Below are 24,777 nucleotides of genomic sequence, written 5' to 3'. Positions count from 1 at the left end.
GCGGACAGATCGGTATAGATTGCTTCAGTTTGAGATTTGGCAGCAAAGCTTTCATGCACAATAGAAGTGAACGTTAGCAAGTTACTTGTTGTAATTGGAGATGTTATTTTTGCAGGACGTCAAAAAAGGATCCAAGACCACCAATTCAAATAGTTTGGCAATAGATCTTAAAGCAGAGATTCCACGGTAATTGTTAATATCTCTCCTATCTCCTTCTTTATGAACCGGGAACATGTCATCTTCCTTCCATAGTAGAGGGAAGATGACTCTATCAAGCGAAACTTGAAAAATGAGCCGAATAGGGGTCAGCAAAACAGGCATGAAACTTTTCATAAAAGCAGCTGGTATCCCGTCCGGGCTCGTAGAAAAGGAATTCTTGAGCTTTGCTGCTGCTTTAAAGATGACTGCCTCCGCGATTTCAATACCATTTGTTAAAAAGCCCAATGGCGAAACGTTCCTGACAGCACTAGCTAAATGTTCTGGGGATGTTGAAGCTGAAGTGAAGATACTGGAAAATTTTTGGGCGAAGAGATCGCAGATTCCACGATCAGAGTTCGCCGTGATGTCGTCCAGAAACATGTTAACAGCCAGTCACCATAGCAGCATATACCTCCGACCAGCAACAGAGCAAGAAGTCATTGTTTTAATGAACAAACTTGATTCCTCGAAAAGCCCAGGCCCAGACGGAATTTCTGCGCAGTTCGTAAAAGTTCATCATAACATCTTAGCACCGTTGATCAGAGACGTTTTCAACGGCGCTGTTCGAACAGGAGAATTTCCAGAATTCCTTAAAATCGCACGCGTCGTTCCAATCTACAAAGCAGGAAAAAAATCGATCTGTAGTAACTATCGCCCTATATCGATCTTGTCGGTCTTCAGTAAAATCTTAGAGCAGCTGTTAGCAGCTAGGGTTTCGCAGTTCCTCAAACAGTACAATCTTACAGCTGCAACCGAACTAGTTAACGATATCCACAACGCCCTTGACAACCGCAAACTCATGGGAGTTTTGTTCCTGGATTTAAAGAAGGCCTTCGACACGATCGATCACACAATACTGCTTAAAAAACTGGATGCGCTTGGAATCAGGGGTACAGCGAATTCTCTATTTGCCAGCTATCTTGCAGATAGGAAACAGTTTGTACGAATTAACCAAACTACAAGCGATTTAGGACACCTGCCTGTTGGAGTTCCTCAAGGTAGTAATTTGGGTCCCCTTCTGTTCATCTTGTATGTAAACGACTTGAACAAACTTCGTTTACATGGAAAACCCAGACTATTTGCCGATGATACCTCGTTGTCATATGAACACTCTGACGCAAGCGTAATAATATCCCAAATGTCGAAAGATCTGGATACACTTCAAAGTTACTTCGATGCAAACCTTTTGTCGTTAAACCTTGAAAAGACCAAATATGTCATTTTTAAATCAACTAACCGGCATCTCGACTTTCCCTATCAACTACAAGTTGGTCAAACAGTGATTGAGAAAGTCAAAAGTTTTAAGTATCTTGGGCTGACCTTCGACGAGCTGATCAAATGGGATACCCATATAGGCCGTTTGAGGAAAGAGCTTAGTGCTATACACAGCATAATGTGGAAGATATCCAGGTTTATTCCCACCAAAAACCTCGATACTAATTTAACTAACTTACAACTATGAATCTCAATGGAAAGAGATTTCCTTTTAAGAGATTCACTTTCAATTAAACAAAAAAAATTATAAAACATCCTACATCTAAACTAAAATTTACAAAGGATTAACGCTACAAATTAAAAAATTCTTAAAACTAGCTTTGTTCGACTTGTTTTATTGACTAAGTTTTTCTTTGAATATTTGAAGCAATTTTATTTTGAAAGTTGGGCGACTATTTATTTCTTTTAATTCATTGGGTAAGTTGTTGTATTTTGTCGGTCCTATGAAGGAAATTCTTCTCTGTCCTAAAGTAGTTATCGATCGACAACGTTGCAAATAATTCAAACGGCGGGTGTTGTGTGTTCTTACTCCAGTAGTAAAGGTCAGGTTTTGGATAGTATTTGATGAGTGCAGATTATCGAAAACATACATTATGGTTTGGAAATCACAAAGATCTACTAAAGGTAAAATGTTATGGGAACTGGAAGAGTAAATAAGTTTAGTTGGGTATAGCATGGGAAGCCTGTAAATATTTTTTAAACACCTGTTTTGCAGAGATTGTAGTTTTTGTAAAAGTGATTGAGATGCTCTTCCCCAAATTGATATGAGATAGTGTAATACTGAGTGGATGAATGCATGGTAAAATTTCAACAGAACATGTTGAGGAACAAAGTGTTTTAAACTCCAGAGCACTCCACAGAGAGGTGAAATTCTTTTTTCTAAATTTTGTATATGACTTTTCCACGAGAGAGTATTGTCTAAATAAATACCTAAGTATTTGAAGCTATGTACTTCTTGTATGACAAACTGGTTCATATATGGGTCCCTGTGTGGTGGTATTACTTTCCTCGACGAGCGAAACAACATATATTTAGTTTTAGCGTAATTTAGTGAGAGTAAATTGCTGTTGAAATATGTTGATAGCAGCTTTAAATCATTCTCCAAGTAATCTATAATAGAACTTGCAGGTTTTCCTGAATAGAACAGAGCTGTATCATCAGCGAAAAGCCTAGCTGTGCCAATTAGTGGAAGATTACTTATATCATTTATATAAAGAAGGAAGAGTAATGGCCCAATGTTACTGCCTTGAGGAACGCCTATGCCTATATTCCTTAGTTCACTATTTACTCCTTCAACTACAACAAATTGTTTTCTGTTTTCGAGATAACTTCTGATAATATCGTTAGCTATTCCTCTTAGTCCATATTTGTTTAATTTGGCCAGTAAGATGTCATGGTTAAGTGTATCAAAGGCTTTTTTCAAATCTAGAAATAATGCACCAACTATGTTCTTAGAATCTATATTTTCAATTATGGAATCGACAAGTTCAGAAATCGCGATGAGGGTGCTTGAACCTGCTCTAAACCCGTATTGCATTTTGTAAAGAACGTTATTATTATTAAGAAAACTTAGAATTCTATTTATAAGCAATTTCTCAAATATTTTACTAAAAACGCTGAGACTAGATATAGGTCGATAGTTATTAACATCTTCAGGATTACCTGATTTAAATATAGGAGTCACTTTTGCTGTTTTAAGACAATCCGGGAAACTTCCTGATTCTATTATTAAGTTGAAGAATTTTTTGAGGATGGGCGAAAAAAGAATGTTGTTATATTTTACTACGCTGGTAGGGAAATAATCTGATCCACAGCTTTTTTTTGTTTTTAAGAGAAAGTATGATCGATCTAACTTCAGTTTCATCAGTTGGTTGCAAAAAAATTGAGTTCCGCACTTCGTTAATATTTGCCAAGACATCAGATTCCCTTTCAATTGGTATTTCCTTGGCAAGATCTGATCCGATCGATGAAAAATATTTGTTGAACTTATCAGCAACACATTTTTTGTCTGTTATGAGGTTTTCACCTTGCATGAGATTGATCGATGGAGATGTTTTAGATTTTCCCAAAAGTTGGTTGATATTTTTCCATAGTTTAGAGTGGGGGGTATTGTTCAGTAGACGTTCAAAATATAAACGTTTGCAAGTTTTCTTATCATGGTGTAGTTTTTTATTAATGTGTTGAAGCATTTCTTTCAGATAACTATCATTAGGATGTTTTTTAACACGTTTTAAGTAGTTGTTTTTCAGTTTTATCAAGGCCCAAAGGTCGAAGGACATCCAAGGGCAATATCTTCCTTTCAAATTTATTTGTTTAGATACTGTTTTTGTGCACTGCTTGAATATACGATTGTATGTAGCTGTTATTTCTTCAATACCGTTATTTACGTTGTCTCCTGGGACATAAGATCTTAAAAATTCCGAAAACAAATTATTAAGTTTAGTGTGATCCGTGATATCTTTGTATGTATGTCATAAGTATGTACCATGCATTTGTACAATCGAAATTGCAATATATGGTCTCCATCTGGGGAGCTGCTAGGAAAAGCGTCATAAAACCACTACAGGCCATGCAAAACCGATGTCTCAAAGCAGTTTATAAAAAACCCAAACTTTTCTCAACGCAAACCCTGTTCCAAGAAGCCTCAGAGTCAATCCTACCGGTAGCCGCACTCAGGGAACTTCAGAGTGTCGTTCGGATCCACAGCATGCTGCACAACCCGCTTTTTCACCATAACCAACAAGTTCAACATCAAAACCACAGGTTTCCCACACGATCAAGAGAAAATCTACTGCAAAGAAGGGCTAACACCGAAAATATGAAAAGGTCCCCAGAATATTTCGGGAAAACGAAATACAACAGTTTACCAGTAAACTTGAAACTCATAAGTAACAGAACCAGTTTCAAACACAAAGTTAAAGCCCACCTTAAGACCCATGTAGCCAACTTTCTAACGTAAAACGAGGGCAAACTAGATCGATGAACCAGCAGTAGATTAGTCCAACAGAGCCTCCTTAACAGAGATTATTCTCAATGGAGGCTCGGAAAATTCATAGTTCCTCACTTGAAATGTAACTGCCACTAACTGCCGCCATACAATATTTTTTCTCCCTCTCCGCCAGCCACTACCGCCAGCCACCTCCGCCACAAACCGCCACCCACCACCGCCACAAGCCGCCAACCACCACCACCATTCAAACAACAAATCAAATAACAGAATTGTGATGAAAAGAAATAGTGTAAAATTTTAATCAAAATTAGAAAAAACTGGAAAAAATATGAATAAAAGTGAGGAGGTTTTATGCCTTCGGGAGAATGGTCTCAAAAGGTGACCAACTCCCGGGGGCTTTTCCCTGCTCAATTAAAAAAAAAATGTTTGAAGGTATACCAGGTTCTTTACGCTGAATATTTACGTGTTTCTAAAACGATTTTGGGCAAGACTTGAGGTTACGTAGTACGCGACGTAGGTATTTATGGTAACAACGTTTACTGGCTTTTTATAAACGGAGTTAAGTTTACGGTATATACGCTAGTGTTGGATGATTTTTGCTTCTTGTAGTTTCGAAGAGCACACCTTTTAGCCGTCTTCAGTTGTCGCAGTTCAGTCATATTAAAGAAATAGAATATTCGGACGAATATTCCTTTGGCTGAATAGTTGAAAAGGTCAATATTCGGTATTCGGCCGTTCGCCACTATTCTGTACATCTCTACTTATAGTCATTCGAAAGTGCATACGAGGGGATAAACGAAAAGCTGCAGTTTTATAAGACTGGGCCGGCTGGTTTACCTTGAAACCTTATATATGATATCTATGAAAAAATATGAGTTTTACACACATTCGACTAATCCTTCTGTTTCTAAGAACTAAAGTCGTTTCAGTGAACTTTTCACCTAAGAAATGATAGAAAAGATTATTTGGCACAATATAAATGAAATAATACATCATTAGTAGCAATAGGTAAGCACTTTTTTTTTAGAAATAATGGCATGGGCCATCTAACCCCGCTGGTGCGTCTTGTACAGTTTTACAAGTAAACAGTGAATCTAACGTCTAACATTTGATGTGTGATAAAGTTTTTTCATAATCTTTACATCTGCAAAGCCCGAGGTAGATGTAGGTTTTGAGGAATAGATTTTCAACTTTTCTGTGGTCGTAGCTTTGTGGATTACTTTTTCTCTTTGATTAATTTACTTTATTTCCTAATTTCTGAAAACGGATTCCTAATTTCTGAAAACGGATGGGTACTGCTTCTAAAAAAACTGTAGGTATTTTCAACTAAAAAGAAACTTACCCATCATCCGATTCGTTCACGAAGGTATTGGTGTCGGTCCGGCAGGTACCCTGGTCGTTGGTTGGGGGTTCACTTGGTTCCACTCCCGCCAGCTGGTCGGTATTTTGCACTAGATAGTTTTCTGCAATACGATGACGATTGGCATTAGAATTTTCAATGAATTTGTGAGTGATCTGGGTTTTTTGTCAGTAGAGCCTAATTTACGGGTTTGATGAGTAAACAACAAACCATCGAGCATGAGCGACTGTTGTAAAGCTTAGTTCTTTTAGAAATGGGACAGTTACGAATGCGTGTATCTCAAAAACCATTCGTTTGAACGAAATACTTTCTATGAAGAAAATGAAGGTAATGTTATGATATTTCATGAAAAAATTTGAAAAAAAATATTTACCGTTTTTTGTTAAAAAAAATTTCTACTTCATTCTTGGTATCTCCCATTGGCTGGCGCACACTTTTTTAGTCATGGTATTGATCAGTTTCTCCAACTTATACTTCGTAAAATCTATATTTTAGGTGGCTTCACCCTCCTTCTTCAATTTCTGATACTTTTCGGTCCAATACTTCTCTTTAAAAAAAAAAACTGGAAGCATTTTAGTGGAAACAGTTGTTTCGAAATGAACAAATTTAATCATTTTTGACCACATTTTTGAACGTTTTTCTTTCGGTACCGGTTTTACAGCTTAAGAGCTTTGGAACTATCAAAAAATGGTTGTTTGAGGTTGGATTTCAATTAGTAATCGCTAGGTAACACTTTCAGCTTATCGGAGAAAATTGTTTTGGACGTTTCAGCGATCTACCCTTAGTTTTTCGTTTATTCAAAATTAAAAATGCTGGTATGAGACTTGACTTCCTTGATGACCCTTAACCGTTGTTGCCGATCATGTGCTTCACTCCAATGCTTGATTTGAACTTTGTGGACATTATTGACAGTGTTTGCATACTTATCCACCACAAAAACTCAGTAATTCTTTAAATAATCAACGGTTTTGTTAGCTATCAATTTAATAATGACGAATTTTAAAGGAAACTGTGCAAAATTATTTTTTTCTTTTTCTCTTGCATCGTACATATCTCAAAAACGCGTGAATTTTAAATTTTGAAAAAAATAGGTCGAATAGTACTTTTTACAGGCAACAAAATGCTGTCAAAATTTTTAATATCCAATATCTAGTTAACGAGCTATTAGCAAATGAAAGTGTCCCATTTCTAAAAGAACTAAGCTTTACGGTTACAAGGCAAAAGTGGTTCAGATACGCTTGAAAACGATACCACGTGTGTGAGGATGCATTCCGTTGAAAATTTCGTTGCTGGTTGCCGGTTTTTTTAATAGGTTGAACTTTGATTGAATTTGAAAATTATTAGTGGTTGAACTGAGACAAACATCCAGCAACGAACGCTGTTCAAACGCTATTAGTCTTTTACTACCTACTAAAAGATGCATTCCAATATAACGGTTACTGTTTTCAATGTCAAAAAAGAGTCAAGAAGATGCTAGTTTTACGAAATGGAAAACATGACATGCATTAAAAAAGAGAATTTTGAGAAAAAAACACATTCGATATTGTTACTGATAGTTTAAGCATACCGGATGAGTTGCGCTTGTTGAAAGCTACATACATACTAATGGTTTTTTTTTTAATTTTACTCTAATGGCAAATGGCAAAGCAGCAAACCGAAAATAATTTACTGAAATTAGGGGCAAAGGGAATCGAAAAAAAAAAATCATTCAACTCAGGACTTTCGGTTAAGATAAAGGTTCTTAGAAATTATAGTAAAAAATAGCAACACAGTAGGTACTAGTTATTCGATGCAAAATGTTCTCGCAGGGTTTGAGAGGGCTGATGCTAGACTAGTTTCTTTGAGGAAACTCCTGAATGAGAACTAGCTGGGGTAGAGCTTTGATCTAAATAAGTAGATGGATTAGCAAGTGCCATTCTAAAGAGGGTCAGGGGACAGGTGAGTGCCACATCATCATCAACGGTAGAAATATTAGAACAAGGAATTTTTTTTAAACAATCACATTTAGAGCTTTTTTTTTAAAATAAATTTTGTGGTAGAGAAGAACTAAACGGAGAGCGGACATTTTGCGGACTTTAGAAAATGTACAGCAACAGAATTTCTTAGTAGAGATAAGGTACGATCAAAAGACTATTTAGAAGGGATATTTATAGGAAAAGACAGAAGGACAAAGAGAAAGAGCGAGTGCTACATACTACCATCCGCAATGGGGTGTTCGTCAACGAAATCGGAAGAAGATGTGATGGCCATCACCGGTGGTGATTGAGAAGAGATCAATGGATCATTGGAACTGTCTCCGTTGGTGAAATCGAGCAGTAGTAGATCGCTGTCGGATGGCGCTGGGGCTTGACCGAATTCAACCCTCAGCGAGGCTGAGTTGTCCTCCTCACTGGGCAAGTTGCCATCGTCCTCGGGATACTGTTCGTCCTCGAGGAGATTATCGCAATCAAGCTCCACCAGCTTCTGGTGCCGGTGGTCAATGTCCAGCGAGTTCATCATCAAGTTCAGGTCGCCATCAAGTTCTGGCTTTACCTGGGCACCTTCTTGGGCTTCGCGTTGCTGCGGATGTGCTTGTTGCGGTTGCGTTTGCGTTTGCTGGTGCAATTCGCTTGACGGTTGCGCTTGGTTGCTCTTATTAGCTACTAATTGGGCGGCTTCGGCCAGTGGCATTACATTCGAAGGCTTTGCTTCGGTGCTAGAAATTAGGCTTGGTGCTGCTGCTGCTGTTTGATCGCTATCTGACGGCGGCTGCTTGATAGTGCTGACTTTACCTTAATTGATATGAATAATATATAGGTGTAATTTGCCAATCAGTAGAAGAAAGAGTGCTAATTTCGACTTAATCTAGGATTTTTCGAGATTCATGATTCGCGGACGGGGAAAACGGCGATGTTTGTAGAATTTGAGGAATGTTATTTGAAGAATCTTGATATTTTGTAACAGAACAGAAATTAACAAGTCGCTACATCTCTCTATTCTATTTTTCTCTTTTTTTTTAACCTAGAACGTACTTCCCAGTATTATAGTTGAAATAAATGGTCGGAAGAAACATTTCTGCAGATAAAAACTTGAGTAGTAACTGGCAGGCGTCGACGACATTAAAAGGTATGACTTGGGGTGTATGAAGGATCACAATTCAGGCCCTCGGAATCAATAAGATAAGAGCACAAATGATAGTTTCGAGGAAACGCGTTTCAAAGTTGAAAAAGTGGTCGATTTTTCATGTATATTATGAATTCGAGCAGTTTAAATTAATAGAAAAAATGTCAAATTGTTTAAAGAAAATCTGAGTTTTGTACCAGATATCGATTAAGATAAGCAGAATCGATCGGCAAACTTCACTCAAAAATCGATGATTTTGGCACTTATTTCCCTCTGATTCTGACGGCCTCAACTTGTATTTCTCGCATATGTAGCAAAAGGGACACTAGCAGTTGAACTACACTGAACCCAAATTCACTCTTAAAATACACATGATTTTTCACTTAAAAATAAAGGATCCAGTGATTTTCTTCCATCCAAGTGCGACATATACATTTCACTTGGCAGTCACCTAAATTTCAAGTGAATTCATCCACATTCACTTCAGTCGTCACTTGAATTTGAAGTGAGAAAAAATATTCACTTCCCCATCACTTGAATTTCAAGTGAATGTCGGGTTGTAATTGTGTTTATTTTCAGAGCTCAAAATGGCAAATTCTAAAGAGCAGCGTTTGAAGCTTATGCTGAATTTGGATTTTCCCAATTCTTTACTAGGCGATTTTGGCGGTAGTTTGTGTTAAACGTGATGTAAGAAAAAGTTATTTAAAGGTGTTATCATGTTTCAGCTTGTGGGTTAAACTGGACAGATTTTCTGGTTTGCAGCAGGGTAGATTTAGAAGTCGCACTATCCGCACTAACCGATCTGCCTTGGGATTACGATGGAATTTTCCAATCAATAAATTTATGGCGAAAGCGTAATGTAAGTATTTGAAATTGAAGTGGTGTTCTATAAATGTTCTTTTATTTAAAAACGCGAGAGATAATTAACTAGAAACTTACTTAGAAATTCAGATAAATTTCACTCGAACGTCATAGTATAATTCACTTGACCGGTCAATTGTGAATTCACTTGACCCAACACTTAAAATTCAAATGAAATTACGTATGGCGATAATTTACTACAGATGTCACTTATTTTTTAAGTGAAAATTATTTTGCGTGTATACGAGGAATGCTGTTGCACTGAACCAAATCTGGAAATAAAATCTACTGGGTCATTTCAATAATTTTTAAAGCTTATCGCTCAATTACAAAGTAATGATTTATCCTGTACAAGTTATTGGAAAATTCAATAAATTCTGCAAGTGTATTTTGTTGATGAAAAACATACTAAAAAGTATAGGAAAATCTAATGAATACCATGAGCCTAATAATCATAATCAAATGTATTAGAAAATCCATTAATTTTCAAATGTTTATTTTAACATAGAGTTTATATTTTGCATTCATGTGTATTCATGCATTTTCGTGTAGTGTCTTGAATGACTGAAAGAGTTCTGCGCATCAGCTTAAAAAAGAAAAACTAACGATTCCGGAAAACTCCGGGAATTGGACCGGAAAAACCTTGACAGCACTGAAAGATTTTCACACCGAGGCCGACAACAAAGAGAGCGATAAAGGTAAGTGAAAAAAAAAAACTGTTTTCAGCAAATAATTTATTTATTTCTTAACCCCGTACAGCTCGACAAACTCCATCATCCGACCGGACAAAAATCGGAGCAGTTCCAGCGGAAACAAGGTGAACACTCCGCCGGAACAACCAGCACCACATCATCAAGAGTCACAGCAGTAAACATACTTGGCGGAAGAAAAACATCGTTCAAATTGTGTTTTGGTTTTATTCAAGTGAGCAGAACACACGACTTCCTGGATCGCACCAAAAGGAACGTACCTCCGATGGCCCCTAAATATTCTTCCGAGGTAATCTCTAGGCATTGAAACAGGTAAAGTTTCGCAATTTTCCTTACATATTTTGTTTTTTCTTCAAAAGGAGCACCACGGGCTACGAAATCAGGAGAATCGGACAGAAGAAAAAGCAATGCCTTTACGGAAAACCCGAACGTTAGGAATTCCGTTAAAAAGTGCGGATAAAATGGTTTTGTTCATTCTCCCGAAGTTACCATCTGTTGACGGTAAAGTTGTAAATTTGTATTATTCAATCATATTTGTATACTATAGTTTGTTTTTGTTTTTCAAGGTTGCATTTCGCCGGATCAGCAGAGTCGGGTAAAAAAGCTCTTACCATTCAAGGTGGTCAGTGGTTCAAGAGTCCCCGGAATAAGCTTCAATGGTTCCGAAGACTATCGCGTAGTCCACCTTCTGGTATTAAATTTGTAAATTTTAAAATCTTTTTTGCTATTTATGTTCAATTTTTTTCAAGGTAAGCTTCCGACGTTGCGTTGCTTGATCGACTTTGCCAGAAGCACCTTCATTGATACAAAAAGATGATGGCAGCAAAACTCTAAAACAATTTCGAACACTTGCTCAGGGGTATGTAAAAATTTTTACTATATATAACCAAAACAGTTCTCTATCTTAATCCTAAATTTGAATTCTATTTCTAAATTTTATTCTTATATCTCTCTAATGTTTCGTATTTGATTTGAATCCAATATAGGAATTTCAGAGATCAGAATTAAATATGAACAATCATGATTTCAAAGTAGTCGATGATTCCTTTGAATTCAGTCACAGTATTTGAAAAACCCAAATACTAGTATTTCACTAGCTACTTGCTTGCATCCTCAGTGAGTTTCGTTATTCATTATTTGATTTATTTACTGATCAGAGACGAATTAACTGGAAAAGTCTCTCTAATTAAATTAAAAAAAAAACATTAATATTAGTATTTGGGTTGTTAAAATACTGTGGCTGAATTCCAAGGAATCATCGACTACTTCGAAATCGGAGTTTCATTCAGCTTAGAGTTTCTTGAAACCTGCTCTTTGAATATAAATAAACAATCAGAAATCAGATTGAATCTAGTACCGTTTGTATACTTTTGAGTCCAAATTTAAAATTGACGGTTATGAACTATGATAAATTTACTGTAATCTGTTATTATGATTAGAAAACTGAGAATGGTTCTGTAAACATATTGGAATTAAAGTTATGTCCCAGGAATTTATCATTCAATTTGTAAATTTATAATTTTTATGTCGTTATTTTTATTTCATTTTATTACTATCCAGGTTCACTATGATCGTTCTGCTATGTAGCTTTTCTCTGCTCTTCGAGTTTTTTTAAACCAATCTGAAGCAACAAAATCAACGGCAGCTGCAGCTCCGCATCAACTACGCGTCAGGTTTTCCGCAGTCATCATATCTGATGGTAAAATGTGTCAACTTATCTTATTTTGTTGTAACATAGTTTTTCTTTTTTAGGTAAAATGGTTAAATCTAATAATGCTAGTCATGACCACTCAACATCAAAAAGTGGTTGGAAAGCCCGTTGTTCAGATTTAGAACGCGATTTAAAAGATTTCACATGAAGTCTGATGTATCTAAGAGAATCTGTAATCGTTTTCAGATGCTTCTGTTCAAATGTATCTGTAATCTGCATCACCCTAGGAGCTCTCTCTCATCAACATCATTTATCAAGCCTAGTGTAGTTTTTAGTGCCTAGTGAGTTTTTCATTCAAATATCGGGATTACATACAATTGGATATAAACAGAGATAGCTATAGGAATACATTGGTATTAATTTTATATAAGAGCGGATGCGCCAAAAAGGTTTTCAGTAAATCGCGTTTTAAGTGGGACAGCTCTATTACCCAGCAAAAATATTATTTTATTTCCTCAATACTTACTCATTCAACCATCCGGCTCCGGCAACGTTAGGAGACCTACTTTTTAATTCAACACGCTTGTCAGTAGGTCTTTCACTTAGCTAACAACTCGATTTTTTTTTACATTTGGCGCATTACCAATTTTGAATGAAATTTAAATAGAAAAATGATTTTTAAAATGTTAATTGAGGCTGCTTTAAATTTGAAATTATTAAAAAACAATTCCATAATAATGTTCGGAATTATTTTTAGATATGGATTTATTATTTAAGTTTATGAATTGGAGCTAAATATAATTTGTTAAACTGAATCTTGACTGTGGAATAAAAACTGGAAGTCTCAGATCTTCTAGGAAATTTTTTTAGTTTAAACTATTCGTCATTTACATTTTAAGATATCATATGTGCCATGAATGTCCACATAGTCGAGGCCAAGCCGATATCAAGCCAGGTCGTTATAAAAATCATTCTCTTTGAGGTAGTGATAATTGTTGATAATTTGATTTGTTTTTAAATTTACTTTTTGGCAGTGTACTAATAAAAGTTTTTGTGATCAATAAAATATTATGATGCTTCAAGCCCAGATGTTTCATTTTTCATAACAAATCAATTTAAAATCGAAAGAAGAATTAAATACATTCATTTCATTGTAAAGAATAATCATTTTCATCATATTACAATTAAATTATTTCTACTGTAAATTCCTATAAAATTTATCGGAACGCTAAACTATATGCGCAAAATTTTGCGCTTACCTATAAAAAGTATTGGATTTTCTAGTAGTGCAAAAATACTAAAATTCCTAATACTGTTTATAGCTCGATTTTGCTCAGTGTGGGCGTAAAGTCCCAGTAAACATTAATCGGCAGAGAGGTAACTCAAATCGCCAGAGGGAGCGTAACGATCTCACTTGCGATTTTGGGCACAAACCATATGGGTGTCTTGGGTGAGTGCCACGAAATAATCTAAGACACGCCCCCAGAGAAACACACGAACACAATCCGAATCGCATTCAGTGATGTCAACCTTTCAGATTTTGTCTGGATCTTCCAGACTTTTTGGACTTTTTTCAGACATTTTTTTTTTTAGTTTTCCAGGCTCCCAGACTTGTAATTTCTTCCAGACATTTCCAGACTTATGAGTTTCCACATGAACCTCAATCGACAGAGCCGTGTAAACGCAGGGTCAAAAATAGTTATGGAATTTCGAAAGATATGTATGGGATTTGAAACAAAATAGCAATTTATGGAAACTTGAGGTGTCTTTTTTTTTTTTTTTTTTTTTTTTTTTTTTTTTTTTTTTTTTTTTTTTTTTTTTTTTTTTTTTTTGGATATTTGTTTATACATATTTTTGTCATTTTCTGTACTGCTTTGTCGTCTTATCAACTCCCGCGTATGTCCATCACTGTACAGATTCTATGTCTGATAACGTATCAGATTGCCATCACATTATAAAAATAAGAATACAGTAGCATTCTTTGAAATGATAGTCTGCGCCCTTCCCTTCCTTGGCTTGTTTTTTTTCAGTATTTCTAATATAGAAGCATCGTTGTCATGTATAATTGTTTGTATGCATTGGTAGCAGAAAGAAAAATTGATTGCTACGATTCTTTGCCTTCGAACGCAGTCAAGCGTGGCTCAGTAAAAATTAGTGGATTTTGGAACATTGTTTGCTATACTGCCGTCACCGGCCAAAAAAAAGGTCGTCACCTATAAATTTGCCATCAAGACTCTTCCAGACATTTTTTCTAAATCTATCAGACATTTTTGAAAAATAGTTGGCATCTCTGACCGCGTTCGTATGTTTCCCTTCTGAATGCGTGTTTGTCTCAGACGCCGACTGCTTCGATTGAAAGCGCTCATAGAAAAGAAAAAAACTGCAAGCGAACGGTAGACAATGTGCAACTCGAGACACCATACACAAAATCTTCGGGTATTTACAACTCCGATTCTCTACCTCCCCGTGGTGCTAGCAACCTTAGCGGAGATTGGGTACCCAACCCTGGTGGATGCTTTGATTGCATGCTAACTGCGTTAGGGGGCTCCGTACGCGTTTGTTCTCCATGTCAGGGGCGGCGTGCGGATTACAACAACGTCCTGGCGGTGTTCGGGACCCAGAAAAGGCTCTACGGTAAGAACGTACCAATATGGTCATGCCATTTTCCAGAGCTGTGGCAACACACACGTGCTTGGAACTGATTTTATAGTGATAGGGAAGGCGAAGAAGCGCGTGATCGGGTTGTGGTCGATTGACCTACGAATGTGCCGGTTGAGAAACAAGGGCCGGTTCTTCATCATCAGCATCATCAACGTGCACAGCACTCACCTCGGAAGTACCGATGACGACAAAGACGAATTCTACGCGCAGCAGGAACGTGAGTACAACAGCTGCCCAAAACATGATATCAAGATCTTCATCTGTGATTTTAAAGCTCAGGTTGGCAAGGAGGAGGAATTCAAACCGATAATTGGAAGGTTCAGCGCGCACCAGCTGACCAACGAAAACGGCCTCAGACTAATAAATTTCGTCGCCTTCAAAAGAATGGCCGTACGTAGTACCTTTTTCTAGCACCGCCTCCCACACAAGGGCACCTGGAGATCACCGTGCCAAACGCAATCACAGTTCGACCACGTTTTGATAGACAGCCAGCACTTCTCGGACATCATCGACGTCAGATCCTGTCGAGGCGCCAACGTCGAGTCAGACCATTATCTGGTGATGGTAAAGATGCGCCCAAAACTCTCCGTAGTGAACAACATACAAAACCGACCCCCGCCTCGGTTAAATATCGCACGACCTAAGCAACCTCCGGCCGCGGCAGATTACGCGTAATCGCTCTAAGTAACGCTGCCGGCAGAGGGTGAGCTTGACGAAGTGCTTCTCAAGGATTGTAGGGATACCATCAAGACAGCCATCACCAGCGTTGCGGAGAACGTTATCGGGCATATTGAACGAACTCGACTGAACGACTGGTTCGACGAGAAGTATAGGAGAGTGATGGACGAAGAGAATGCCGCGCGGGCTGCAATAGTGCAAAGAAGCATCCGTCGAAACGTAGAAACCCACTGACAGCGGAAGAGGCTGCGAGTCCGAAAAAGCGCCGCCTGGAGGAGGAGGAGCTCGAGGAGCTGGAGCAGCTGTATCGTTTCCAAGAAAGACGAAAGTTCTGTCAGAAACTCAACGCACCCTGCGATGGCTTCTTGCCGCAAGCCGAAATGTGCCGGGATGAGGACGGGGACAATCGTGAGGTGATCAAAAGGTGGAAGCAGCACTTCGAAGAACACCTAAACGGCGCACATACATTAGACCAAAATGGTGGAGAAAGATACATCGCCGGCTTACCCAATGACGAGTTGGAACCACTCCCAACAATGAGTGAAGTTAAGAAAGTCATTCGCCAGCTGAATAGCAGCAAGTCGGCTGGGAAGGATGGCATCGCAGCTAAACTCATCAAAATGGGCCCGGGTAAGTTGACCGATTGTTTACACCGGTTGATGGTTCGGATCTGGGACACAGAACAGCTACCGGAGGAGTGGAAGGAGGAGGTAATATGCGCCATTTACAAGAAGAACGCCAAATTGTCGAACAATGCCGCCTACAAAGTGCTGTCCCGAATCCTACTTCGTCGCTTAACGCCACAAGACAACAGATTCGTGGGAAGTCATCAGGCCGGCTTCATAAAGGGACGTTCTACGATGGACCAGATCTTCACACTACGGCAAATTGTAAAAAAATGCCGTGAACACCAAGTCCCTACGCACCATCTATTCATCGACTTGAAAGCCGCATACGACACGATCGACCGTAATGAGCTATGGAAAATCATGGACGAGAACGGCTTTTTCGGGAAGTTGGCCAGACTGCATCGGGTGAATTGTCGAGTTCATTCGGAGAGCTTCGACAAGGCGATGGTTTATCCTGCATGATGTTCAACGTGGCGCTAGAAGGTGTTATTCGACAAGCGGTGGGCGTAATGCGAGGCAAGATTTGAACATCCAGTCAACTTATCTGCCGATGACATTGATATAGTCGTCAGATCATCTGCGGCGGTGGAGGAAATCTACCGCAGACTGAAACGCGGAGCAGGAAGGATTGGGTTGATGATTAATACGTCCAGGACGAAGTCGACTGTCCAAGACGAGCCCGCTTGTCCAGTAATAACAAGTCACGACGGCGACAAGCTGGAGATAGTCGAAGATTTTGTTTATCTCGGCTCACTGCAACTGGTGACCTCAAACAATGACACCAGCTGTGATATCCGGAGCCGAATGATCAGCGGAACTCTTGCCTACTATGGACTCCACAAGCAACTGTGGTCGAGAAGACTTAGCTCTCGCACGAAGTGTAACCTGTACACGACACTAATTAGACCGGTTGTCCTCTACGGGCACCAGACGTGGATATTTTCCGAGGAGTATCTGCGTACACTCTAAGTATTCGAGCGACGAATGTTAAGAACCATCTTTGGCGGCGTGAAGGAAAACAGAGTGTGAAGGTGGTGAAGGCTGGTCGAATATGTCGGACAGGACATCTTGCAAGAATGTCGGACGACTGCCCTGCAAAACAGGTGTTCGCTGCCAATACGCTAGGAACGAGACGAGCAGGGGCGCAACGAGCGAGGTGGTTAGACCAAGTGCCCGAGAAATTGGAGAACGGTTGCCATGGACCGAGTGAATTGGAGGAATATTGTTCATCAGGTTATGTCGAGGTTTTCAGGTACCATCAGCTACATCCGGAGTAGACCTCAAGCTCAAGCTAAGCTTTGAAGGCAATGTGTTTCACTTTTTAAGGCTCACTAAATATAGTATATACACACTAAGATTGCTTTTATCCCGCTCGGGACCATGATTTTCCGTATCACAGGAAAGCTGCTCAATTCAAACGAAATTCGAAGGGGAAATCACCCGAATCTCGGAAAGCTTCATCTCTTCTGAAATCCGAGACAAACTTGCTACGAGAGCACAGGAGCTTAAAGTGTCCCGGTGAGTTCAGGACAGTATTCGCCTGAATCACGGGACACCCTATTCTTGTCAAATTTTCTCTCGCTTGCTCTTCTCTACAGAAAAAAACAACTGTTTTTTCTCTCTTTTCCACTTAAGCACAAAATTTAAAACCGCCAAACGATTCAACTCGTCATTTTTTGCGGTTACCGTTCGTTTGTTGCAGACGTGTGAGAAAACAAAGTTTTTTGTCCTCTTCTACCATGTGGGTGCAAACGGCAAGAAGGTTTTCTATGGGGTTTTTTTCAATCAAAGTGTTAAGTGTTGGGACAAGGAAGCAAATCAACGATTTTCACCTCCAAAGCCGCAGATCGTCGAAAAGCGTTTGGGAAAAATGCTAATCGCCCCTCCATTCTTCCGTCGCTTGAAACTCTCCAGGCCGGCAAAGTTGTTACCGGTACGTTTGGTTGACGGAGCTAGCTCATTTCAAATACATAAGATGTATGATCCGTACGGAAAACGGTAAACGTAAGTAATTTCAACACCGCTCCTTCGTGCAAGTGCCCTTTATTCCGCAGCGGCATCTTTAACGGATCAACAATGCCCGCACACAGCCGGTCGGTCCGAAAGCAAGAAAAAACGAGTGTAGTGTTTTTAAAATAAAATAGTGTTGTGTGTCAAAATATTGTACATGTATGTAAATTTTAAATAAATTAATTGGTTTATGTTTGATGAAAATGTATGTTATTTCATTTCAAAAGAAAGTCTTGAAAATAAGCAGAAAAAAAGCAAACCACTACAGAACTCCTGCAAATCTCGAAAGTAGCCTGTCATGAGCTCACAGGAGAATTACAAAACTCCCTGCAATTCACAGGAGAAAATCGTTTCGACGCTACAGGTTAATTTGACAGATATTTTCCTGAGCTGTTTTTCTGTCCCGAGATTGTCCTGTAATTTCAGCTGTTGAAAATACAGGACAAAATCGTCCCGACCACAGGAGAAAAGATTAAGTGTTATACTGTCAGTGTTAAGGCTTAACACAAGCCTAAAGAGAATGAACTTGAAAAAGTTTCGCTAAGTTATTATCATCAAGATAAAAGTAAACCTCGATGCGAGTTTTCTTGTCTAGACCCTCTCAAGTCCTTCTTCTTCAATAAAACATAACTGAGTTCTGACCTTGGAAGAATTGTAGAGGAAAAGAATCTAAGATTCGCAATGTAACCCCATCTACATATGATCGAAAGCCCTTTGGTTTGTAGGATGGCTTTGAAGAATTTGTAAATTTAGTAGAGGTGCGCTGAATAATTTGAGAATCGCCGATTATGATCATGTTTTGGATTCCTTGTCTGTTTCGACTAGACTTGACGACTAGACCCGAAAAAAGGTCAATGAACATCACAAAACCCAGGTGCTTTTATAAAAAAAAACTAGACAGTTGTGTTGTTTGTGGAAATTTTCCTAGATTCAGACCGATCTGGTATTATCAAATAGAGTACGGTAGGGAGAAATTTTCTGTCAAGTTATGAGCATCAGGCATCACATTCAGTATCTGAAGAAAAATATTCAGACTCAAATTACTTATACACTGCTCTATCATTTCTGTTTTAAAGAATACAAAAGAGGAAACGTGTATCAATAATCCTCATTTTATGAAAACTATCATTTTCAAATGATTTTTAATATTCCTCAAACTCTGCAAGCATGACGACTTGTTCCGATCGTCTATCGGAACCATTATGATATTTCGAGAAAGGAAAAAAAAACGGTGAAATGTACTGTTTTTGGTGTTCCGATATACTTTGTGTGTAGCATGATAGCATGTTCAACTCAACTCCTAACGCTTAACTAGAGAAATCGACGAAATGAACAGTAGAATCGAAATAAAAAGATACATTACATTTAAACCAAACCATAACCGAAGAAAACAATTTTTTTGCATATAGTACATTAGTTTTAAGTATGAAAAATCAAATGAGAAAGGCATAAGAAGCGGCCATTTGTACAAAAAATAATCAACTGTATTACTATACAAAAAACCATATCGATTAGTAGGATAGAACCATATCCCGGTTTTGTCATCTCGATAAAATAAAAAAAAAACCCTGTTCCAATTTAGACTAACTTACAGCTAAATGTGTACGTTTTTTTTTTTTGTAAATAGAAACTCAAACACCGTGTAGTATTTGTAAATTTATTTTGTTTGTAATAATGAGCGTTTGCTAAGTAGAGAATCATCAAGGAAACATGATAGGGGAAACATGATTCAAGAGAGAAAGACAGAGAGATAAGTTTGGTTTGGTGAAATGTTAATTTTACCTGTTTCATCGTCATCACTGAGTTCGCCGCCGGTTTCGTGGAGGGCCACGTCGGAACCGCTGGAGGAGCAACCGGTCCGAATGGAGAATGTTGCGGTGGTGCCCTCCTTAGTGTTGTCTGGTTTTGTGATTTCGACGGAGGGGGTTTGCATGGGGTAATGGTTTGAGGACGATTGATCTAGGCCGACGTGCCGCCGGTTGTCTTCATCACTCTCGGAACTACTGCCTCCAACGATGAACTTCTGAGGAGATTGATCTTCATCGTCATCTTGGGGAGATTGATCGATAACACTGGACCGTCGATCGTCGTCCATTTCGTAATCGTAGTGTTCCTCGGTGATGATGACCAGATTGCTGTTGTCATCCTCATCCGTGGTGTTTTGATCTTTTTCCATTTTGGCGTAGTTCTCCGGAGATGTCTGGACGAAAATGAACTCGTCGATGTCCCCGGAATAATCGGCCGCCACTTCCGAGATGTTATTATCGGAGGAAATGATCACAGTCTGTTGGGCCTTCTGTTCCTCGCCGGGAGTGGAGAAAGATTTTTCGTAGAAACGGCCAGCGTCTACTCGTAGCGAGGCAGATTCTGAGTCCATGTTGTCCAAGCTGTACCTCCGATCGTTGGACACATCCTCCAGGTTGACGGATGAAATTTCCTTCGTTACGACTTCCTCTGTCATCTCTACCGATGGTTCATCTGGGTTGGCAGGAGGAGCTTCCCACTCGATGTCCTCCACCGTGGGCCTCTGAGCAATCTGCTTGTTGATCTTGATGTTTACCTTGGAGTGCTTCTTGATGGTTCGCACCTTTCCACTTTTGTCCGTTTCCAAGTCTAGCTGTTCGAAATCTTCCGACCCGGTTCCTTCATCCTCTTCGCTGCCGTAGCTGTCGAAGGACGGCTTCTGGATCACTATCCGATGGACCGGGTTGAGTTCCGGAACGGGCACAAATTCGTCCTCTTCATCTACGCCGCCGGTATCGTCGTGGCCGGCAATGGCCGCTTGAATGATTTCCTGTACCTCTTCCGCCACGATCGGAGTCGATGGTTCTGCGTGTTCGAAGGAGTGTTGAGAGTTGTAGTGCGTCAGGGGGGGTTGGTCAATGAATGAGAGATCCAAAACCCCGGGCACACGCACGGCGGCCGGTTCGATTAGTAGTTTATCACGTGATAAGAGAGAGAGTCGGTGGGAGATTTGTGGCGGTCGGTGGCAAAGGGTTTGTGTGCACGCGGATGAAAAACGCATTCGTGCAGGTTCGTGAAGTTCGTGGTGTGTGGTACATGTGGGAAGGTGGGGAGGCATGATGCGATGAGTGGTTGGAATTCATTTATATTAGGGGTTGGCCATTTGGTTGATTTCAGATCCATCATTGGTAGTGGATCATATTGGTTGCGGAAATATTCCGGATAGTTCAATAGTTATAAAATGAATGAATTGATTAGAAAACTTTCGGAGCAGCAAGTTTGAAAACGAATAAAACAGTTTTACGAAATAACCTTATTTCAACTAAAAAATCATATATTCAAATCAGACAGATGACACAACTCGAAACCTCTAAGCAAAACATAGAATTGATTTTGTTTACATTCCCGTTCTAAATGTATCCAAATTTGTTTTGTTTCTCTAAAATCTCCAACAGTCTTTATTCTTGGCTCCAGAGAGCTAGTTGATAATTGAAAACAGTGATGGTAAATTTCGCCCGTCACGCTTGACCCGACTAGTTTTGTTTCATCAAACGACTGGCACTGTTCTCAATTGACGGATAAAGCACGACAACAATCAACATTTCTCCATCATCGACTGGCGAAGCTCCTACACATGGTCAAAATTTCTCCTGAGCAAATGACTGGCAAATCTCTTCACACTTCGATCGGCTGCTGACGGCAGGTACAACTAATTGAATGACTTGCTGGCAGAGAGCAACAATAGCAATAGAAAAATTGAAAACGAGCTTGCTGGCAGGAGCAACAATAATAATAAATGCGTTTCTTTTTCGTCTTCGGTCGTCTTCGGTTTGCTGGCAGGAGTAACAATAATAATAAATGCGTTTCTTTTTCGTCATCGGTCGTTTGAATGCGATTGCTTGACTAGGTTATTATTTTAGGTTCAAATGACTGGGGAATGAATGACTGGCAAACGAAGTGACTGGTCGTTAAGGAACAGTCAATTGAGTTTGACGGACCAAGAGGCTTCACAGTCACAGCTTCACGCCTCATGACGATGACTTTTGCCAAGCCTGATTGGAAATACATATCTAGGCTAAGCTGATCCAAAAAAGTATGTTTCCGGTTCAAACCTTGGGGGCTCAAATTGTTTCTTTGCCTAGCAGAAAGCCGCATGCCAATTTTGAGCTTAATGGGTCAACTCTAAGGGGTCGCTCAAAGACGCACAATTTTTATGAGAATTAGCCTTGGCTTGTTTTAGCGAATCTACGAAAATTACTTTTTCGGCTTTTACTTGAACAATTGAAGACCGATTGTTTTACAGATTTAGCTGAAATGTTTGGGGATTTTTTTTTATTATCTGACGGGTTTGCGCCGGGGGTCTTCAGATTTTCCCCGAAATTGAAAATTTGGTTCATTTTTGCGACTTAAAAACACATGTATTTTTTCAGATTTCTAACATTTTAATTTTTTGAGTTAGCTTCGGTTAGATTTTTTTGTAAATAAAAAATAACCATTTTTCAAAGCTACATAACTCTGTTGTTTCTTAACGGAAATTATAAAATAGCACATCAAAATGCATTGAAATTTTATCAGCTTTCCAAATAAAATAGTTGAAAAAAATTAAATAATGACCTTCAATATGAAAAGTTGTAAATAAACTTTAAATAGCGTCTAAAAATACCGTCTGCACCACCGAATATTTTGCAAAAAATACCATTGAACAGCTCGGTTTATGATGCAACTTTCATCTGAAGACACCAAAGTGGGCCATTAACACCTTGAAGAGTAATGAAAGAAATAATGACAACAAATCTCTTTTTTTGCATCGAAAACAAACAATGGTCGAACAACTGCACTCACATATGGAGATAGCAAGCATTTCTAACAACATGGAAACAAAAAAACTTATCAAAGCTGGTAAAAAACTATTGTTTCGTCCTTTTCAGACTGCCCCTACTCGCATTACAGTCCCATATTAATTTTCGTCAATTTAGGTCAACATAAGGCTTGAACATAAAACACTAAAAAAAGAGGTTTTGTTCAAGAAATTCCGAAAAAAAATATCAATTCGTGGCTGTCCTATATGACATATACCTGAATAACATTCCCATATGTGAAATACCACGGATTTGGTTACTTTTCACTGTTTCTTTCGGCGAAATAGTCTTTGGTTTATTGCTTTGAATCATTTAAACATTTTTTGAACTCACTTGATGTCGAATGATGCACACTAGTTTTCGAAGGCAGGTCTGACTTTCTTAGGAATGACTTCCTGAGCAAAAAACTATCGGATGCAACCAAAAATCGTAAAAAGATTCATCTTACAATGTGGAATTCATGATATTTTTTTGCAAAAGTATGTTTCTTTTTCTGACAATTGCATTTAGAAGTTCAAAAATGATCAAATTTAAGTCTTAGAAAGTAGCTTGGTGAGAAAAATATATTTTGTATGGGACTGTTATGCTAGTAGATTTGAAAATGGTTTCAAATATAGTCGATTAACAGTCCCATAATGAATAAAAATGGTGCTTTCGACCTTACCAATAACCAAATTTCGGAAATTTCAGGTCTAACGATTGATTATGACAACCTAGAAACGATTTTCGTTTATGCTGAAAGTGGTGGTCACAATTTAAAAATATATTCCAAAACAGAAAAACCTGATTGTCTCGCTTGCTTGTTTTTTTATATGGGACTGTTATGAAAGTAGGGGCGGTAGATTGTTGCAGCTTAACTGACTTTATGTTATATCCAAAAATCTAATAACGTATTCGTTTATACCCAGTTTTGCACCAGGTCACACCAAGTTATGCACATTTTACTGTCATTTTTAGAAGTTTATGCGAAGTTTTGCATCCGTAATTCCCCAGATTTGATTTAAAATGGGCGGTGGAACACTGAAGATTCGTTTGTGAGCGATCGAGGTAGCAAATCACTGACGACGAATTATGTTCGTTCTAGTATGGTAAACCTGAAAACTGGGCGAATGTAGAAAACGAATTTGGTAAAAGTATCATATTTTCATCATTTTACAGCCTAGGCTGGCCATACTGAGCTCTTTGATTATTTCTACAACATTTGTGCCACTTTCTCATACTTTTTTGATCAATGGGAAAGGATTTTGGTGTCCAGCGCTTAGCTCCCGATATAAAAACTATGTAAAGCACATCTATATTTCATTTTTTTAATCACATTTTTGTGATCCCAAACACAGGGACTGAACCTTCTACTATTGGTATTGATTATGCTTCACAATGATTTTTGATCGAAAAATTTATAAGTTATATAGTATATGACCAGGTTGTAAAAGCAACATTCCCATTATTAGTTATATCACATTAACAATACGATACTAAGAATTTTGGTTAAAATTTAAAGTCAGTTTTGCTGCAAACACTCTACAAAGCACGAAAAAGTAGTGTTTTTTACCAGCTTTGATAAGTTCTTTTGTTTCCATGTTGTTAGAAGTGCTTGCTATCTTCATATGTGAGTGCAGTTGTTCGACCATTGTTTGTTTTCGATGCAAAAAAAGAGATTTGTTGTCATTATTTCTTTCATAACTCTTCAAGGTGTTAATGGCCCACTTTGGTGTCTTCAGATGAAAGTTTCATCATGAATCGAGCTATGGTATTTTTTGCAAAATATTTGGTGGTGCAGACGGTACTTTTAGACGCCATTTAAAGTTTATTTACAACTTTTCATGTTGAAGGTCATTATTTAATTTTTTTCAACTATTTTATTTGGAA

The 24,777-nt window shown here is 38.5% G+C and overlaps 2 protein-coding genes and 1 long non-coding RNA gene across 11 annotated transcripts in view; 2 read left to right on the top strand and 1 right to left on the bottom strand.

Moving 5' to 3' along the window:
* Positions 1–4,739, top strand: part of LOC129746743 (GATOR complex protein Wdr59-like) — a 43,112-nt gene extending 38,373 nt beyond the window's left edge. Inside the window, exon 5 of the mRNA XM_055740614.1 lies at positions 4,596–4,739. Coding sequence (XP_055596589.1) covers positions 4,596–4,724 — 129 coding nt within the window. The 3' untranslated portion in view covers positions 4,725–4,739. The remainder of the gene's footprint in view (positions 1–4,595) is intronic.
* Positions 1–24,777, bottom strand: part of LOC129746740 (ankyrin-3-like) — a 308,202-nt gene that overhangs the window by 10,221 nt on the left and 273,204 nt on the right. For 5 of the 9 annotated variants that reach the window (XR_008737362.1, XM_055740602.1, XM_055740601.1 and 2 more), the window contains 3 exons: positions 19,868–20,914; positions 7,979–8,554; positions 5,766–5,886 (listed from right to left, as the gene is read on the bottom strand). Coding sequence is in view for 7 of the 9 variants with exons in the window: in XM_055740602.1 (XP_055596577.1) it covers positions 5,766–5,886; positions 7,979–8,554; positions 19,868–20,914 (1,744 nt within the window). In the remaining 2 variants the exon portion in view is untranslated. The remainder of the gene's footprint in view (positions 1–5,765; positions 5,887–7,978; positions 8,555–19,867; positions 20,915–24,777) is intronic. The other 4 variants (XR_008737363.1, XM_055740607.1, XM_055740605.1 and 1 more) reach the window with 3 other exon arrangements.
* On the top strand, positions 10,828–11,310 carry LOC129746757 (uncharacterized). Its single transcript, XR_008737365.1, has 3 exons — positions 10,828–10,957; positions 11,023–11,147; positions 11,206–11,310. It is a non-coding gene; the product is annotated as an uncharacterized LOC129746757 (long non-coding RNA).

Source organism: Uranotaenia lowii, chromosome 2, assembly GCF_029784155.1.
Source record: "Uranotaenia lowii strain MFRU-FL chromosome 2, ASM2978415v1, whole genome shotgun sequence".
Lineage (NCBI taxonomy): Eukaryota > Metazoa > Arthropoda > Insecta > Diptera > Culicidae > Uranotaenia > Uranotaenia lowii.
This window is presented reverse-complemented; position numbering and strand designations above follow the sequence as displayed.